This window comes from Sturnus vulgaris, chromosome 3, assembly GCF_052056855.1.
Source record: "Sturnus vulgaris isolate bStuVul1 chromosome 3, bStuVul1.hap1, whole genome shotgun sequence".
In the NCBI taxonomy this organism is placed as follows: domain Eukaryota; kingdom Metazoa; phylum Chordata; class Aves; order Passeriformes; family Sturnidae; genus Sturnus; species Sturnus vulgaris.
The window spans coordinates 44,251,831-44,272,652 of record NC_142245.1 but is presented as its reverse complement, the minus strand read 5'-3'; the positions used below and the strand labels follow the sequence as shown (position 1 = coordinate 44,272,652).

Sequence of the window (20,822 nt, the reverse complement as noted above, 5' to 3'; positions counted from 1 at the left end):
CGGAGGGCGGCGGGGGCCGCGGCGGAGCCGGAGCCGGGCGGCCATGATGCAGTGAGCGCTCCCTCCCCGCGCGGCCGGGCGGGGGCCCGCGTTAGCGCCGCTCCCGCCCGCCTCCTTACATAACACACCCCGGCGGAGCGGGGCTGCGGCGGCACCACCAGCGCCATGGCGAATGACAGCGGCGGAGGCGCCGGTCAGGGCGGCCAGGGCGACACCAGCAGCGGCGGCACCAGCAGCGGCGGCACCAGCAGCAGCGAGAGGGACCGGCAGTACTGCGAGCTCTGCGGGAAGATGGAGAACCTGCTGCGGTGCGGGCGCTGCCGCAGCTCCTTCTACTGCAGCAAGGAGCACCAGCGCCAGGACTGGAAGAAGCACAAGCTCATCTGCCGCGGCGGTGGCGCTGCGGCGGCTGGAGCGGCAGGGGGCGCTACCGAGCCCCGCGGCGGGCACCCCCCGCCGCCCCGTGCCCACGGCGGGGCCGCGGCGGGCGGCGGCAGCCGGGCGGGGGTCGGGAAGGGCGCAGCGCCGCCGTCCCCGGAGGCCCTCGCCGAGGCCGCCCCGCTGACCAACAATCACGTCGCCGCCGCCGCTGCAGCTGCCGGCGGTGAGTCGGAGGCTCCGGCCGCGGCCCAGTCCCCGTCGCCCTCCGGGGAGGCAGTGCTGCTGTACCGGGACAAGTCGAACCTGTACCCGGGTGGCGTGCAGGCGGGGCCCGGCGGGGCCGCGCTGCGCCCCAACGGGCAGACCAAGTCGCTGGTGCCGCAGCGGCTGGCGCTGGAGTACATCGTGCCCTGCATGAACAAGCACGGCATCTGCGTTGTGGACGACTTTCTCGGCAAGGAGCTGGGCGGGCTAGTTGCCGAGGAGGTGCGGGCCCTCCACCACACCGGCCGCTTCACCGACGGGCAGCTCGTCAGCCAGAAGAGCGACTCCTCCAAGGACATTCGCGGCGACAAGATCACCTGGGTGGAGGGCAAGGAGCCGGGCTGCCAGACCATCCGGCTGCTCATGAACAGCATGGACGATCTCATCCGGCACTGCAACGGAAAGCTGGGCAACTACAAAATCAACGGCAGGACGAAAGTGAGTGAGGGAGGGAGGGAGCTGGGACCCCCGGCATCCCCCTGCTCCTGCAGTCGCGGGGGTTTGTGGCGAGGGGCGGGAGCGGGCCGGCTGAGCCGGCGCTTCCCCGGGTGCGGGCGTGTGTGCGCGCACGTGTGCGGCTGTCTGCGGGGCTGCGTGCGTGTGCGCACGTCCGGCCGGCCCGCTGTCTGTCCGTCCGTGCGGGTGCCTGTGCGGGCTGTGCTGTGCATGTGCGCCCGCTGCCGCTCCGCTCCCCGGAGCCGACTCATACTTGAGAGTCGTGTCCAGTTCTGCGCTCCTCAGTACGAGAAAGAAGCTCCTGTCTTTCTGCAGAGGGTCACAAAGATGATTAGGGCTTTGGAGCATCCTATCATGAAGAGACGCTGCGGGAGCTGAGCCCTTATAGTCTAGTAAAAAGAGGATAGCAAGGATCTCATTAATGTATGTAAATATCTCAGAGGTTGATGTTAAAAAGACGATGCCAGACTCTTCAGTGTTGCTCAGTGACAGGACGAGTAGCAGTGGCCGTAAACTAAAACACAAGAAGTTCCACCTCCACAAGAGGAAGAACTTCTTTACATTGAGGGTGGCAGAGCACTGGAACAGGCTGCCCAGGGAAGTCGTGGGGTCTCTATCTGGAAACATTCAAAATCCACCTGGACGCCTTCCCGTGTCACCTGCTTGAGGTGACTCTCCTTGGGCAGGAGAGTTGGACCGGATCATCTCCAGAGATCCTTTCCAACCCTGTCAGTTCTGTGGCTCACGCCCGGCCGCGGTGGGACCCCCATCCCCAGCGGGCCTGGGCAGCAGCCTCGACGGACGGGTTGCTGTCCCGCGGGCAGCCTGGCGATTGCTCTCTGCCGGGAAGGTGCAAAAGGATTTGTTTGCAGGGAAAAAAGGTGATCTTGTTTCTATGCCTACGTTTTGTTAAAAAACACTTTAGGTAGAAGCTTATCCGCTAGGTGATGAGTATTGAAATGCGAGTTCTTTGGTGGTGTCCCGAAAAAAGCCCGGGTAGCAGTACTCTGATGGGTTTCGGGAAGCAGGGGCCTGGCTGCGAAGTGTCCCGGCAGCGGCGCTGGCTGGAGAACGTGGAACGACTTGTGCATAGCGTTTGTAGGCTCGCATGAATGGGCCAGGTTTTGGTAAGCCTTGACTCAGGATGTGGCCTGCCAGGTGCAGGACTAAAAAATGTGGTTAGGAGACCCGCATCAGTGAGTGAGTGCCCCAGTGGCACAGTGCGGCGCTCTGGCAAATGGTATTGTGGCAGGCAGCGGAGTCACAGCCGTGGAGCAGGGCTGCTTTGGGCAGTTTTTATTTTACTCTCATCAAGTCACTTTTCTGCAAAAGTCTTACTCCTTAGCTCTATTTCGAGATCAGAGAACTGAGTCAAAATCTCCCATTGTATTAGCCTAATTTGCGATTCCTTTCCAGTCCTTTAAATAAAATTCATGCCTTTGGTAGAGAACTAGTAATGAATATGCATCAGTATCTTTTCAGTTAAAAAAAAAAAAGAAGAGGGGTGAAACCCCTTCAGACTTTGCTACCTCTGTTAAAGCATAAGGAAGCCAGTGAAATGGTAGGAGTCATGCTGCCGAGGTGGTTGCACTGTCACAGATGGACTGTTGTTGCTGCAGCTGCAGAATCTCAGCTGGTAGGAAGCTGCGAGAGGGAGGAAGGGAGAAACTGGACGGCAAAAAACAGCCCTGGATTTGTTCAGGGCACGGGAAACTCCCATGATAAAGAAAAGAGGGTGGGAATTTTTTAATTTTTTTTTGTAATGCTGTCTTTGCGTTTCTTCAGTCAAACCAGTATTGTGCAAAAACTTTTCAATGGGAACATGGTATAGAGTCCTCACAGATCACTGCAGGACTTTTCTAAGCCAATTCAGGCACTCTAAAATCTCTTCAAGGCTTCACACTTGCGCTCTAAAAATATCAGTAGTTTTGCTGGATTTCAATTTTTTGCAGCAAAAAGGAATACTGCTTCTGTTTTTATGTGCAGTGGTATGCTTAAGAATAGGTGCCAGGGCTTTTGGAGTTTTAGTCCTGAATCATACCTGATTGCAGGCATGATTGGATGACTTGGTTTTCAGTCACTGCTGAAATCCCTGTTTGGGGGATCAGAACAGGTGCAGGGATCAGATCAGTAAAGCACAATACTTTACTTGGTGTCACAGAAATGCATTACTTTTTTTTCTCACTTTCCCTTGCTTATTTCCCCACGAAAGTCAGTGCTTTTAGTGTGCAGGAAAGCTCAGTTCTCTAAAATTCCAGCAAAAGCAGAATCAAAACTGTCATTCATTCCCAAAGATTTACCTCAGAGTTGAATAAACAGAAGCAGAGGATACCTAGAGTATAACTTCAAATAACTTGTATTGTAACCATATAACTTTTAACTCATTGGTGGTGTTGGCATTGAATTTGCCATCACTTCTACAAACTGTCTAGAAGCAGTGTATGAAAAAGCAAGAAGAAATGGGTCTGAGGTACATATACCCTGAATTTCTTGGCTTGTAAACCTGCCTGTCAGGGAAAAAGCTATGTTGTGTTAAAAAGATCTAATTCAAACTGATTTACATTCACAGGGTCAGTTCATTAGGACAAAGAACATGAAATAAGGTGAAATAAGGTAAAATGTTGATTGTGACCTGAGATTTTGCATTTTAAAGTTTCTGATAGGTGTTTTCTCCAGACTACCTGGGCTATCTAGAGCTGATCTACTTAAACTGATGTGGTTCTACCTAGTCTTGAGAATCAAAAATTACTCTCCATCCTGAAAGATATCTATACAGCAGTAGTTATAAACTAGCCAAGTACCTTTGAGGTGTGTGGAGACAGCAGCAAGTATAAGAGAATGGCTGTTTACTCATCTTGGAAGTCCTGACTTACTGCATTCCTTGCTTTTGTTCTCTTTCTTTCCAGACTCTGCTTCCTTCTTTTCTCTAGCAGAAGGTGGCACATACTTGCATATTTGAGCTCTGGTGTCTTTCTCCTACTTCCTGCTATTTTCTACTTTTTATACTTTCATCTTTTCATAAATTCTCTTCTTTTTTTCCTTTGTCTTATCAGTTGCCACATTTGTATGTGCATGTATTTTTGTTTCCTGCCTGTTTTGTTCTTACTTAGCTGGAGAGGAGGAGGTAAAAGCCTGCTCATCAAAATCAGGAAAAGAAATGGTCCTGAATCTCACCCAGGTGAGAAGGTTTTTCCTTCTTCCCCATATGGACCATGAAGAAGGGCTTAAGGGTGGGGGCAGGTTTATGATTGTTTTGCTAGCTTTCTCTTTTTCCTGTTGTGGACTCTGCTGATCTGAAGGTTACACCTTTACTGGTCCTGGAGTAATACTGCAGCTTCCCAGTTGTGGACTGGGTTCCCAATACTCACCATATAACCAGACAGCTGATCCATCAGCTGTTCCTCTTTCTGCTCACCATTACACCCAACCTTAAACGCTACCCCCTGCCCTTTGTTGGAAAGACATTAAATAGACAGTTTGACAGGCCCTGTTGCATCCCTTTAGTTTTTCCTTCATTTTTCTAGAAATCGGTCAGGATACCAGTCCTGTTCAAATTGCTGCATTTTAATGCCCTCCTCTCTCTACTAGTAGGCCAGTGGCACTCAATGCTTCTCAGCCACCTGTAGCTTAAAAAAAAATTGTTACACATTGTGCAGACTTGCTTTTCTGCTTTTTCTGGCAATCGCTCATCTCTTACTCTGGAGATCCTGGAGTTTTCTGAAGACTTAGAAGACTCTGGCTTCAGATTAGTCTGACTGTACTGTATTAATTTAGATTCTTTAGAAGTTAGTAATGCTTCTTTAGAAAATAATTCTCCAAGAGTGAGTAGATTTCTCATAGCCTGCTGTTAGCTTTTTTATAAACTGGACAGAAGAGGCTCTCTGCTCTTGCCACTTATTTATGTTGCAGCTTTTCTACAAACATGTTGAATTAATGTTGCCAAGGAAAAGTAAGATTTATGGATGTTTTTTCCACTATATCTTATTCTACAAAATACAGCTGTAAGCGTGTGTCGCAATAAGAAGACAAATGAAAAGTAAGAGGTAGGGAACAATAACTTGGCAACCAAGCAGGTACTGGAAAGTGATGATTGTGGTACAAGTCTGGTAGAAGAAAGGAAAGTGAGCACAGACACAGGTGTGCAGCTTGGGTAACTCCTGCTCTGATTGAAGGACCTAAGAGCTGTGACTGGAGGTCTGGGCCTAGGAATGTCTGTAAAGTGGGGGGCTTCCCTTCAATATGCTTGTGGCATATGTGATTACATTGATCCTCCTGCATCATCTTTTCTCTATCACACCTTGAATTTATTTCTTGGTAGAAAACTTAATGATCTAATTGGTTCCTAGTGAATGACCTCATGTATGGGTTTGAATTTGCCACTGAGTTGTGGGAAAGTGTGAGTAGGTCCCTCTCAGTCTCCCAGTACTTATTTGTGCTGCTTGACCTTGATACAGAATATGACCAGTGCCCATCCTTATCTGTTGGTTCTTTCCCTGACAGCAGTGTTTCTGTTGGTGATGTTGTTTTCGTGTAGATGAATGTGCTGGTCAGTGAAGGATTGTGTAGTGATTCATGGATACCCAACGGCCCATATACAATTCTTAAATCCCTGTTGGAGTAGAGCCCTGCCGTGGGATGACTATAGCTTTCATTTGTTGTTCCTCATGTATGAACCTTTTGAGTCTCAGGTGAAGCAGACGATCAGAGGACTGACTGGAGTTTCTCCTGCGAATGATTTTTTGATTGAGAAGCACAGCAGCATCCAGAAAAGACTCTTGTTTTCAGCCAACTTTAACATTGCTGAGATTTGACAGGTTCTCCTACTAGAGAAAATTGCAGCGATATGCTCGTTTCTGAGGGGCAGCTGTGTGGTGATTACAACTTTGAAGGGTGGTATGAAAATAGTGTGTCCAAGGGTGGGGAGCACCACCTGTGACTGCTAGAACTTCTCCATACCTGTGTGTTAGGCTGTAGTTCAATGAACATTTTGGGCTGGCAGTGCTGCTGAAGTAGTCACTCTTCTTTGCCAGCACAAGTATTTACATGGCCATCCTGTGAACTGGTTTGGGGAATGGATCCATCTGAAAAATAAACTGGCAAAAGAAGTGCTCCTGGTTCAGTGTTCGGATGTTTGTGCTGGCACAGAAGACTGGCAGATGGTGAGACTTTCTTTCAGCAGCAATGCAAATTTATGCCAGTTTAAAGTGTTTGCCAAACTACAGCCTTAGTTTAGTACTTAGAGTCTGATTCTCCCAAAATTTGCCCTTGAAAATTCAAACACAGTCTAAGAAATCTTCGCTAGCTATGTATCTTTTTCCCTTAACTTTTCTTTTTTTGCTCTTTTGTGTTCAGTGTGAGACTCGATTCTTGCCATCAGAAATGCATTCTTCTATCCTCCAAGAATCTTTTACAACAATTTTATATGGAAACTTTGCTTGTCTACCCACTAGGTGATCCTGTGTAACATGTACAGTGAAAACATGTATTTTCTTCAAATGAAAACTGATTTTCCTCACACTCCCAACTTCAAAAGCAACCTCCTCGTAGGCTTATTGGCTGTTCCTATCCATTATTCTAGAGTTTTATTAGCCTCAAAGATGTTCTTGGCTTCTCTGTTTTCAAAACAGAGCTGGATTGGTGTCATCTGCCATGAACAGTGTGCTGCAGCTTGCTGCTGTTTGCTGCTGGTAAAGAAGGTCCCTGCACAGCCCCATCCCCTTGTGCCAACTCCAGTACTTGTTCTTTTTCAGGGCTCTGTCTGATACGGGCAGTTTCAGGACTATATTGCATTTCATGTCCAGCTCATTTCCTGCCTGGTGCACTAGGATAGGTGTATGAAATTCTCAGTTGGTTTGTTGCTTGCTTTTCCAAGCCATTTTTGACTGTAACTGGAGTTCATGTATTTTAGGTGTTACTATTCTGGAGATAAGGAACCTGTAACATTGTAGTTTGTGCTCATCAGTGATTTCAGTACACTGTGGATAATTAATTTTTTCCTGTCAGTGATATCAAAGATTTTTGGACCACGTTGCTACTTTGATGTTCTACGCTGTCTCTTCTGCAGAGGAGGAGCTCATTTAATACTGCCTATGAATCAAGTGGGATGCTTCTCATCATAGCTGTACAGCTCGAGAGGAAGAGCTGTCTTCCCTTCTCTGTGGCCTCTTGGACTGAAATTCTTTCAGTGATGTCCTGCCAAGTCATAGGACTGTCTGAACGGCGGTTCTCAGATCCCTGGGTTAGTTGTATCAGTAACCTTGACTGGTTGGTTGAGAGATGTTTTCCTTTTATCGGCAGCATGTTATTCTCTCCTGTGGTATTTACCATGTTCATTAGATTTGTAATTCAGTTGGATTTAGCCTGTCTAATATCTGATGGCTCTTGGTTTGAGCAGGCTAAGTTGCTATTGGAATTTTGCAGGATGCTGCCTGTCTAGTTGCTTCTGTGTTGTTCTGTACTGGGTGCTAGTACGTATGTTTGTACCTCTAGGTATGTACATAGTGTACTTGGAATTTAAATGAAGGCTTTCTTCTGCAGCAGAAAGGAAACTTGTTATAAAAGGGAAACGGATACTCTATATAAAGGAAGAATTTCTTGCCTATCCAGAGACTAGTTTCTCTTTAGGCTCCTTAGAGAGCTCTTGTACAAAGACGGCACTTTTTTCGGTTAAAAAATAACTTTTGGGACTGTTGTGAGTGGGTTGGTTAGTGAATTCTTCAGTAGGACACTCGTGGGCTCCCTGGCTCTTGTGCTGCAGGATTTTGTTACATTTCATTGGGGGAGTGACTGCAGACAATGCAAGGACTGTGCAAGTGTTTTTTGGAAATCAGCATACACAGATTATATCAATTCAAGTTCTTTATTCATTGGCATGTTTTTTACACTCCACTAAGAAAATAGTATTTTGAAAGCGTTTTGTTTTTAGTGAATAGAACAGTAGAGTTATTTGACTTTGCAGTTACTACCGAGTGAAATAATCGTTATTTATTGTACCCTTTTTGTCTTCTGCATTTGTGACTTACTTAGACCCTTCAGAAGTAGGACTAATGCTAGTCTCTGAGGCCTTTTGGGAAAGTCATTTGGTTCTGATGAAATCCTTGTAAACTCCTTTGAGTTTCTGAAGGTTGTTGGTTAATGATGGGTGGTCGGGCATATTTCCAGTGCAAGCTTGTGCCAGAATTAGCTGGTAAGTGGCAGTCATAAGCTTCAGGTCAAAATCCACTCGCTGTTCCAGGGCAGTGTCTGTCAAAAATAGAGCAATGCTTTTATGCACGTAACAGCTGCTTACACTTGAAGACTTTCTTGTTCTTTGGTATTTAACTTAAAACTACTTGAGAGTATTTTTGTTAGCGTATGGTGTTATAAATAGGAATTGGGTAGAAATGTGCGTGCCTGCACGTCTGTGCAGAGGCTGTGTGTGGAGGTAGGGTGGTTATCAATACATTGTGTGCTAGTGCTCTCACAATGGGATGAAGTCCATACCTGTAGGGTAACTAACGGCGCCTAGAGAAAAAGGTTATTTAATACCCAAGGATTAATTTTACACTAACTTAGCCTCAGACCAGCTTAGAGCACATAGTTTGACCATGAAGGCATTCTGCATTGTAGAAATTATGTACAACTTTGAGGAGATGGTGTTGTGTCACTTCAATCTGCTGCAGTGAGAACAGAGCCTGAGACTGCCTTGCTTTGTTTCAACAAAAACAAACATGATGTTGAAAATGATACAAAGGTGAACGCAGTGAGGAAGTTTTTCCTTTTGGTTCTAGCAGGGTGGAGGAATTGTTGCATTGACTGTAAAGTTATAAAATGCAGTAAATGCTGAATACTTTAGGGCCTTATATGTATTTGCTTGGTTTGGTTTATTTTTTCTGGGTTTTGTTTGTTTTGTTTGATTTGTCTTTGTACGAAGATATTTTAAATCTGTTTCCAGGAAGAGCTTGTATTATCAATTCACATCAATTTGTTCCGTTGATAGCTTGAAATTCTTGAGGTGACAGAGGTGATACATGATAGAGGTGGTGAGGTGGCAGAGGCTGCAGGATTCTCTGGTGGGCATAGTCTGGCTATGGTTTGCTGCCCTTCTGGTATACCAGGGTTTGTTATCTTTACTGCTTGAGTAGGTCAGATGGCTGCAGTGATATAGTTACAACAGTCTTGAAGCTACTAGTCACATGAAACAAAAAAGTTTCAATAATAGTTTAGCCTGACTGTGTGATAATGTGGAATTTAAATTGCTATAGATTAAAAACTTGTTCCAACTTTGAGGCAGCAATCCTCATATGTTTAAATTCTCTGTGCTGTGAAGAAGTCCAAGGATGCAACATGTGTAAGGCTTCCAAAGCAGTTTATCATTGGTTAATAACATATCTCTCTTGTTGCTGCTCTCTGTCCTGTTCAAGCATCTGTTCAAGCAGCTAAACGTCGCCGTGGATGCCAAGATCCCTCAACAGCTTCTGCTGTATTCGAACAGTGTGTGGTCTGTTCTCTGCCGAAGGCATTGGGCCCTTCCAGTTTCAGTGGTTGCTGCATTGTTGTTCAGGCAGCTGGCATACAGCCTTACTGCTGTGAGAAAGGAAACTGTGGCCAGTTGATAAGGGCATCTTAAACTGACTCCTTTTCAGCTGGCACACTGGATGATGATGCCCAGTGAAATAGATGCTGGCTGAATCGTACCTCTGTTTGGCTTAACCTTATTTGCGTGTGCTTTGGCCCCTCTATGGCAGCGCATCAACCAGGCAGTAGCACTGTTCATAGTGGTGGATTTGCTCTTTCAGGTCATACAGGGGAACACTGAGAGAGCTGGGGCTGTTTATGTGGCAGAGGAGAAGGTGTGTGGGGACCATACCAGTGGGTACAGATACTTGACAGGAGTAGTGAAGGAGAGGGAGCCAGACTTTTGGCAGCAGCACTGAGTGTCAAGGCAGTGGGGATGCTGAGATGCAAGAAAATCCATTGAAATATAAGAAACGCTTTTTCCATTTGATGAACCAAGAAGCAGCTTGCTACAGAGGTTGTGGAGTCTCCATCCTTGGAGATACTCAAAACCTGATCACTGGTCAGCCAGCCTGCTCTGGGTGACCCACCTCTGATCAGTGGGCTGGACCATATGATCGCTAGAGGTGCCTGCCAACCTCAGCACTCCCATGGAAAAAAAATACCGCACTTTGAAATGCAAAAGATACAAAGTAAGCCAAGTTTTGCAATCTGTTAAAATATTTTTTCCAGCAATGGCACTGTCAGTATAAGTCCTGATTACTGCATCTCTGAATGAAGTTAACAGGAGTCTGTCTTCCTACTAGTGGTCATTTGCTCCCTAAAGGATCACTGTGGTCAAATATGCTAGTAATGTAACTGTTTGAAATATTCCTGCCTTGGATCCCTTTTGGTCATCCAGATGATCACTTTTACTAAGTCTGTGCTGCTGCCTCTTTCCTGTTTTCTCCCAAGTTGCCTGTTTTTCCATTCATATGTGCATATGCTGATAGCACAATGCTTTCCTAGCGTAGTTTGCTGATACAAAGCATGTGTGCACTTTACAAGACTCATTTAAGCAAACGTTTAAGAAATTCAGGTCAATTACCTGTAGGGGATTCATACTTTCTCTCCAAAATGATTTTAAAGGTATATATGATCTTGTTATGTAATATGATCTATTATCCATTTATTTCAAGACAGCCAGAAAAATGAAATATGCAGTTTCAGGGCCACAAACTACCAAAAAGTGCTTTACTTTTCATATTTCACATATTTTTGCTTATGTAGTAAATTTGTTACAAACATCTGGTCAAGTAGTATTTTTGGTACATTGCAGTTTTATTTTACTTATGAAAAATTCCACCCACGCCATATTATAAAAGATAAATGTGGGGAGAGAACATTTGAACTAAGAGTCAGGCTTATGTATTTTGCCAGGCTGTTGAATAAATTAAAAACCTGCAGCTCTCAAGTTACAATCCTTACCTCTTCCATCTACCTTCTAGTCATTTTCTTTCATCTGTATTCCCCGCACAAACTTGCTGCTCCTGCCCACTTCCATCCTGCCTGGGCTCCCCTGGGGACCTTGTTCTGCAGTGCTGTGTTGGGGGAGAGGGAAGGGAGAAGGAGCAGGGGCTGGGAGAGGCTGGCTGCCCCAGCAGGGGTGCAGAGGATGAGGCTTGCCTCAGTTGCTGCTCTCTGCCAGGTACAGCAGTTACAGGCACCTCGTCCATGGCCTGTCCTCTGCAAGGACTGCATTAGAGAGATAAGAGCCGTGTGCCTCTTGGGAGATGTCAGCTTGGCCATCCCTACCATGTATCTAGTGGTAAATTGAAGCCAGATGGAGTTGTGTTCATCTGAAGTGACCTTCTGGATGAACTAGATGCTAGGCCATGAATTGTAGGTTAAAGCTAAGCGTTTTTGAGGAGTATCCAGTCTTACTATAAACAAAACCTAAAATTTAGAACCATCTGTTCTTATTGTTCAGATGCTGAAGAGCCACTCTGCTCAAAGCTTACACTTTTTGCACTCTGGCTAATTTGATTCAGGTTCTAGCAGGCTGCCTTCTTGTATTTGCTCATTGGGAGTTCTTTCTTATCAAATATCTATTTCACACAAGTATTTGTGATCCATGTTTATACTATTATGTAGTTGTAAATAGTCAATAATTGTTCTGTATATAAAACTTCAAAGTGTATATAAAATTATGTTCTCATATGTAATCTACCTCTGGCAATCCAGGAGCTCTGAGACAGAGGTTGTATCTAGACCACTGCCTGTAATACGTGCAGATGGATGGACACATTTGCCATTAATTTATGTAATCTTGTTTTAAAAGCCATTTGTACTTTTGGCCTCTGCAACATCCTGTAACAGCGAGTCCTGCAGTTTGATTAGATGGAAAAGGAACTTCCTTTTGTTTAAAACCCATTGATGGTGATTTCAGTGTCTCCTAGACTGTATTGTGAAACTCACTTCCCAGTAGTTTTACTTGTAATATTCTTTAAAAAAGCCTGGCGTTTGCTTGCATGCATTTTTGTCAGCGGACACGCTTTCCCTCCTAAATGGAAGAATTGTAGTCTTTTTAGTGTTTATCCAAAGGGTACTCTTTCATGATTCTAGTTATTCCTGCTGCACTTCTGTGCAGCTTTTCTGGTTCTGCTGATCAAGGTAAGGTAAGCAGAAGCACAGTATTTTAAAGTACAAATATATCCTGAATTTTTATGCTGGCAGGGTGATGTATTCTGTGTTGCCTTTCCTTGTTTAGTGATTTATGACACTTTAGTTGCTTCCTATGCTGTGCTGAGATGAAGCTCTGGGGAGAACATCCTGTATTTACTAAATTTTTTTCCTGAAGTGCTGGTATCCAGTTTAGAAGTCATCACTGTATAAGAAAGGTGGGCGTTTTCCCCCCAAGGGGTATTTCTTTGCACTTCCTGCTTCCTGAATTTCACCTTCCATTTTGTTATTTAGGCAGTTGGTATCTTTTTACACCCCTCTGTGTGCCTTTCTGCAGCCAGGGCTGGGAGGGACTGCAGCATATTGCAGGTAAAGACCATCACTCTGCTCCTTCACCCCCTTTTCCCAGGTCATGCAGAAATAGTACAGGTCCTCTGGGATCCTGCTCGTTACATCTCATTTTTCGCTAAAAGGAGGTTTGTTTGCTATAGTGAAATTGCAACTAGAATTTCCTATTTTATTGGCCTCTCCTTTGTCTGTTTCATTGTTATGAAATGCCTTGAAAGTAAGATCCATGGTTCAAGTGCTTTATATTTAAAAATGTTTAATGTTTGCGTTAAAATTAATGGGTTGAGTAAATTTGTATTAAATCTCTACTATAGCTTGGACAAAATGACATGTAATGACTCTTGAAGGCCTCCTAACACCTGGCACAGACTCAAGAACAACACAGGAGTTCCTATACTGGAGTCCTGACTTTGTCATTTTCCTTAGTGAAAATAGAAAATGGGAGTTGTCTCACTCATGAGCCAAGGCTATGCCAAAATTATATTGTAAGAGGTAATAAGATAAACATACATTATTTTTACCTGTTTAGTCCTATAGCTTTATAAAGGACCTTGTAAAGATGGAAAATAATATTCTACTGCAGGACATGAAATGGAGATAAAGATACTGTCAACTGGCTTTATTTTCAGTTTAGTTGTCTCATATAGCAACTTGAATTTTGCAGATTTCTAGTTTTTACTGTGTCTTTTGCTCTTTCTGCACTCACATCCTGCTACTTTGAAGGAACACACCCACTGAAAGACAAAGCTGGTAATAAATGATGCTTCCTCACCATTGAGACTTAGACTTCTGCAATTCAACTTAGAATAGCTCCATATTAAAACCCCAGAGAAAACTTGCCTTTGAAGAGCAAAAATTCCAATGTGTTCTCCCCCCACCCATCCCTTCCCTTTGGGAACAGCTTTCTGGAGAGAGTGATGGAATTCTTCAGGGGCTCAGTAGGGAACAGAAATTGCCAGTGATGGGAAGATGGAATCCCTTTGAGAGTATTTTTTTTTAATCATCTAGCCTTCATTTTTAAGGAACGGTTATCTTGGTTTGGGAACCCTTAATTGGGGGTTGTCTTTACAGAGGAAGTAAATTCTTGTTTTCTGGAGTAACTCTCAGTTGTCTTCATGGTAGCTATATCACATTGCTTGTATTGATCCTGGAAATAAAATATATCTTGTCTTTTCATTGATTGGTATGTGTGCCAAGTGGGGGGTAAGTTGATCAATAGGCGTGAGGACAGAGCTGGCATTCAGAGAAGTAAGTAGCTTTTTGCAAGGCCACTCCGTGCAAGCATTTTACCTGGAGTACAGATGATGTGAGCAGGCTTCTGCATACAGATACATGGATATGAGCACAGTGCTGTGCATGGAGTGGTGGCTTTTTTCTTATCTTTGGTTGCAAATCTCTGTGCTGAGAGTAACCTTCGATGTCCAAGATGTTTTGTGGTGTGCTTCATTAAGGGACTGGAAGACACCCAAAAACAATTACAGCTGAGGCCTGCTGAGGTATCTCACCCGTTAGTGCTTGCAGCTTGATTTCACGGGGTTAGTAGCAGGGCAGTCGCAATTAAAACCCAAATAAAAATGCAAATAAAAGTGCTGTGGCACTTGCTCCCTTCATTACTGCAGCACATGGTTGGCAAGTGCATCCACTGTCCACGGGTCCTTGCCCACTCCTCCCCTTCCTCCCTGTTCTTCCCTACAGCCTTTCTCTGGCTTCAAAATCAGCTTTCCTCTTCTTGGTTGCTCATCTCTAAACGAGCGTGACTTTTTGAGGATACAAAAAAAGTTTTGGGATCTGTAGTGTCTTTAGTATAAAGATACAGAGCCATTTACTACACATAGTAGTAAATCAGTTAGCTGCCCACAGATAATTTCTTGAAGTCTCCTATTTAGAAACTGCTACTCAGTGTTAGTGTGCAATACTAGATGCATGTTTTAGGAGCTCTGTTGTTTATTTTCAATAACTATGTAGAAATTTTATTTAAAAATATAGTGTCTGCCTAAAAGACTATTTCGATCAATCCTGAAATCTGAAGTGATTGCTTGCTGACTTGAAGGGGAAGTTGATTATATAGAAATCTGGAATCTAAGATTTTTAGAATTGGCTGCTGTTCTGTTTCTTCCTTAGTTTTTGTGATACTCGGTGTTACTTTCCCCCTTTCAATATTGCAGAATTTTGTCAGTGTTGCCATTCCTTCTTGTGTCTACTTTCTTCATCTTCCTTTCATTTCACTGTACATTGTTTAATCAGTAAATTCTACTGCTGTTGCTTGAGTTGATGATGAGTTCATACCTTGGGTATGAGTTGTTTTGGGTTATTTGCAGACTGAGGCAAACACTTCGCCATCCATTATTTTATTGCCTCTTTTTTTTTCTTTTTTTTTTTCCTTTAATTGGCACAACGTTAAGCTGGGAGCAGGCTTTACTTAAGCTCTGCAGATCTTGCCTGTAGGTTGCATAAATATGTGCTGTGGAGCAGTTCTCTTGGTCTGACGTGACACCTCTCATCTAGGCTACTATTGCTTAATCCTGCAATCTCTCACCAGTGAGTACTGTAGATTGCAAAGCCCTAGCTTTCCTTTGGTTTACCAGGAAGGTTTCTACTGATTGGATTTTTGGGGACATACAGATAAACCTTTCTGCAGAAACATGAAAAAAGGAGATGTGTGTATCCTGTCTTGAAATCCATTATTTCTAGATGGGGTGTGGAAAAGTGTACTTAACTTTCTTACTAAATACTGTGCTTTTAAGAAGGTTAAAGAGTATGTAAGTGCTGGCTACATGCTAACACAGCTGATACTGAGATTTTTGACTTCTGAATGCCTCGGAAGTGGGGGGAAGTCTCAGTGACAAGTAGTTAAAAAGAAGCTTTCCTGTTCCTGTCAGTTTTGTACACCATGGCTTTTTGCTTGCATCACCACTTTGTGTGGAGTTTGGATTCCATCACCTTCTGATTTTTAGAGTGGGAAATTTGGAGTCTGAGGTTAGCATGCGACTTCTAACCACAATACTTGAGTTATAGACAGTCATAACCAATTTGATTTGATAAGTCTTGTCACTTAACATTTTTAGTTGTTGTTCACAAGAAAGGACTAATCTGTGGAGAAGCTACTTGCCTTTTAGGAGGGGTGAATAATTTTATATGTTCAAATTATATATATAATTTATATATAAAATACTTTATTTAGATATAAAATACTATTTTTGTTGTTGAAATAGTGGCAAAGATGAATAGAGGTAACTTTTTTTATTAGATTGGTTTTCTTCATAGTAGCTTCCTAATGCCAAGTACAAACAGACTTGGAACAAACCAGATGGGTCCATTTTAACCAATTTATAGTCGATAATGCAGCATGTTCTATTTTTTCCAAGGCATGAGAGTGATGTGTTTTTCCATCACGCTAGTCTCCTGAGCCCCTGGTTGTGATCATTGGAGAGATTGGGAGAAAGCCGGTTCAAGCAGCACCAAGGTGCTCTGCAAGAGGTCCTGAGCTATAGATGATCGTGTTGCTACCATGAACATAAGCTCACTGTATGGTCAGCTGAATTGGCATTTCAGAAGACAGTGGGGCTTTTGTATCAGCCAGACAAGCACAGACAGTTTCCTCAGGTGTTTTTTCCTCCCTGGAGTCAGTGTTGGGGACGTTCAGATCTTTCTCGTGCTCACGAGGCTGCTGAATTTGCTCCTAGAGCAAATACATTTCGTTCCTGAGCCACTCTCCTTCAGGAGTTCCCCACGGAGCCAGTACAGCCTCCTTGCTGCAGCAGAATGCCTCCTTAACCTGAAATGACACGGCTGGCTCTGCTGGGACATAGAGAGAAGGGTGGGTTTAGGAGTCACTTTTCCGACTTGGCATGCCAACATCAGCAGTCCTGCTCCTCGTGTTTATGATCAGTCTGTAGTGCTGCATGGCCTCAGCTGTTCCTCAGGGCTTTGCCCGAGGACTGGTGGGAACTGAGACAGCTGGAATACCGGTAGATTTGTTTAATGCCTGCGTGCATTTGAACTGGATACACTGGGTGATCTGGTTAAAACAACAAAACCCCTAAGTGTTGTTTATGCCAGCGGGGAAAGAGGCCCTATTACAGGACTGCAGTGGGATTGTAAAGAAAAGCTTGGATGGAGACAGTTTATGTGTGAAAGCCCATAAAAAGTAGCATGGGCAGAGTCAGCATTTCTTGCATTTAAATTGTAGGTGGTTTGAAAGCATATTACAGGCTGCTCATTGCTGTTTGGCTTTAAACCTTAGTCAGACTTCTATGCAGTGCTAATATAAATTGAACCTGTCCATAAATAAATGTCTAATAGCATTTCAGTGCATAATTGCTTCTTTTTCTGTAATACATAAATAATTTCAAAAAACTGTCTGGACTCTAATAGTAGGAGTGAACCCTATAGTATATGGTGTGAAGTTTGGAATTCTTTGGGCATGCTGAATCACGTATGTTCCCTTGAAAATAGCATTAAAACTTGTTTTTAAATTATTCTCCTTGGCATACTGTTTATGATAGTAAATCTTTCTGTGGTTAAAATCCAGAGGTGGTACCTGAGGTCTAGATTTGGACATTTTACTACATCTACATGAACATTTGTTGGAAGTACTTGTGCACTGCAAGTTCCTTAAGTATCTGGCTAACCGTAGTACTAAACACACAATCCTTTTCCCATGCAGTTGTGCAACCTTCAAATTTATATAAAGATACCTTTCCTACAAGCTAAATTTCGGTTATGTTGCTATTTTGTTCCCTAAAACAGAAACAAAATTACAGTTTTAAGAAAGAAATGAATCTCCCTCCTAGTAATTAGCAAAATAATTGTGTATGGTTTGTCTTCTATAGGAAAGAGAATCTAGGCTTCTCAGTATGTATGGTTTTGAAGAGAGAATGGCAGAGATGACAGTGACATTCTTTAAATGGCAAATTTCTCAGCCATTTACTTTCACAGTTAGTTTCACAGAATTTCACAGTAAGGGTTGGTTTAAAAAGAAAAACAAAAACCAACCACCTCTTGTAATCCTTAGTGTTTCTTCCTTCCCAGCCTCTCCTGGTGCTAAGAAGTCCTCAGCCTTGATGTTTGGGCTAATGTGCATGCTTTGTTTTTAAGGTGCTGTGTCACAGCATCATTAAGGTTGAAAAAGACCCCCTTAACGTTGAGTCCAGTTGTTACTGAAAGTTTACCCAGTAGATCTCACACAACTGAAAAAATTCACTGATGATACATAATATCTAAAAATAGATAGCCATGCTTTTTTGTGTGTTCTGCATCAGTGTGCCTGCTGATGTCATGTGGTTCGCTCTGGAAATCTGGTGTGCACAAAGTGCTGTCAGAATATATTTTAAGTGATGTAGCTGAATGAGACTTAACTTCATTTTAGTGCACTGTTGTAATTTGCTTTAGTGTTACGATATTTTTAGTTCTTTAAGATGTTTCTGCTCTGTGCCCTTTTTGAATGGGCAGTGATGAAACTAGGAAATTTAATAGTCTCATGCAGGAGCAGAAAGCTCTGCTCCATCTTGGGGAAAAAGTTTCAAAGTACTTATTTTCTAAATGGTTTTATTAATTTCAAAGCAATTACGGTGTTAAATTAAAAGCAGACTCTTAAAATTTGTGTTGACTGACTTACTTCTTTGTCCAATTTTTATACAGCGCCAAAACAGTGAGTCATGAGTCTGCTTCTCTTGAAGGGAGCCAGGAGTTAGCCATGGGGGCCTGCCAATTGTAGAAACATATTTAACATTATTCAACAGTTGTTTGAATCTGAAATGTATTGGTCAACTTATTTAATCATACTATAGACGGATGCAGGCAGACACAAATCAAATTATGCTTTAGACCCTTCCTAGCTGCAAAGTCATGTGTTGTGTTTGCTCCTCAGCTTGTAAGAGTGAACTTTCTGCCTCTGGTGACAGTGCTTTTCATCTACTTTCTTTGGGAAGCCTCAATTAAATATACCTTGGTTTTTTTTGTTTGTGTGTTCTGTGTTGTTGAACTTTTTTTTAAGTTTGCAGTAGACTTTGATATCAAAAATAGCAGAATGTGTTATGTTGAACGTTAAGGGAGGGAGCTATTACTGCATTACTGCTTTGAAGCAGTGACATATCTTGGATGTGTTTATATAAATGCTTTTTTTGCTTTATTTCTTTTTTTTTTTTTTTTTAGGGAATGCAGGTAGCTTAGACTTAAGACATTGTCAGTATTCAGAGATATGTTAGATAAACTTCACTTTTTTATTATTATTACTCTATTTAAGCCAGTGCACAGCTCTCTGTGTACATTTTTACATTGAACTCAATTTTTTTTTTCCTGATAAGCAGTTAGATTAAGTTAATGGAAACTAGACCTTCATAAGATTGAAGGACTGTGTCTGTATTTGCAGTGCCTTCACTGACGCAATTTTGAAAGAGCACCTTTTGGTTAAACTGGCACAGTTTTGAGAATAGGCATGTCCCACCTAACCTGGTTAGCTGCCTGGAAAATGCCACTGTGTTGTGTTACAAAAGATACAATCTTTCTTTTTCTTTGTCATTTGTAAGGTGTCTCAGCCCTCTCTTTGCCTTTGGAGATTTGAGACTTGCAGCTTTACAAGCTGAGCTATAAGGAGAGCAGAAAAACTCATTAACGTTTAAGCACTTTTATCTCAATTTAGTAGCAGTGAGAGCTGCAGAACTTCACCTGAGAAGTATGGTTTTTTGATCTTCCTGTTATGTTTGTCTTTAGCACTGGTTTCAGTTGCTCATGGGCTCACCTTTGGAGATTTATTTCTGCAATTGCCCTGCTCGCCTCAGGGCTCAGTCAAAACCTCCATGCAAGCAACATGCCTTCTGCTGTCCTGAGAATCAACACCATTTCCCCTTAGTTAATGCCTCTTGTTTGATACTTGCTTGAACTTCTCTACCCTATTTTTTATTTGTTAGATGTATCATCAAGGTGTAAGCACATCCCACATGCACAGTCGTTTCCTGAATATCAGACTTAAGCATCTGCAATTCTGTTTTTTGTTGTTTTTTTTTCCTGTGCCATGTGTAAGAACTGATGAAATCATCTAGACTTGTATGCACATTTCTTCAGCAATTCAAGAGCTGAAGAGCATTTCTTGGAACTTACTGGCATGCATGGATTAAAGGAAGGACACTTGAAAATTAACTTTTTGTGTTCCTGCTGTTGAGCACAATTAGAATTGAATGGTAGATTACCAAACTAGATGTTGCTACAGTGAAAAATACCTGAGCTGGTTTTTGCACGGTGGCACCATGGTTACATTCAAGCTGTTTGGATCCAAACTTTACGTGGCTGTTCTGGCTCTAGAGAGCTCGGCTGAATGTAGCCACTGAACCAGCATGAAAATTGCTGCCTTATGGCTTGTGTTAGTTTATTAGGTTGTTTGAAGTGAATGTCATGAGCAGGTAAATGTTGCATAAAAACGAAGACAGGAATAAAGACATGACTTGAGGAGGAATTAACTGCTGGGTTGGCAGAGCTTTTTTCTGAAATTTAGCCTGGGAAATCAGCATCTGATTGGCAAGTTAAAAATAAGCAATCTATAAAGGTATTAATATACAGTGCCAAACCTTTGATGGTACGGTATGTTATGTTGCTTGATTTTGTATGCTAATGAAATGTGGTTCTATCCAAAGCAAGTCGATGTCTTGTCTTGGCCATTGCATTGAAAAGCCTGGGAAGGAGGGAGGTAGGTCGGGTTACTGAACTCCCTAGAAGGTCATGGAAGATGTAATCCATGTACATAGCTGTGTGCTGATTCTATTAATAGTGTAAGCAGCTATGTCGACTCTCAGTTTTTCCTCTCTCCCTTCCTGTTTAAGTTCATTTTTCATCTCTGTTCCTAATTCAGTTTGCCTTCACTTTGCCAAGCTTTTCAACTTTGCTGTTAAAACTTTGCAAGATACCTGAGAGGGTGACCTCTGCTTGTCATTCTTGCCTTCAGTTGCTTGGGTCTTTTCCTGAAAAAGCGGCTTACTCTGCTCTTGCAAGAAGATGGCACAAATAGCAGATGCATGCTATAGTCAGGGTTTATTAGTTTGGGTGGTGGGGAATTGTTGGCTTCTGTTTTGGTATTTGGGGTTTTCTTTCCTTCACTCTGCAGCTGAGGGTTTACCATATCTGCAGAGAAAAATGCAAAAGAAAATAATGATTCCTAACTCCTTTGCTATGAATGGCTGTAGTGGTAATTTAATATTAAGAGAAAGATTAACTTAAAGATCTGT

General features: G+C 43.0%; 1 protein-coding gene across 1 annotated transcript in view; it reads left to right on the top strand.

Moving 5' to 3' along the window:
* Positions 1-62: 62 nt before the first annotated feature.
* Positions 63-20,822, top strand: part of EGLN1 (egl-9 family hypoxia inducible factor 1) — a 34,089-nt gene continuing 13,329 nt past the window's right edge. The window contains exon 1 of the mRNA XM_014874379.2: positions 63-1,083. Coding sequence (XP_014729865.1) covers positions 166-1,083 — 918 coding nt within the window. The 5' untranslated portion in view covers positions 63-165. The remainder of the gene's footprint in view (positions 1,084-20,822) is intronic.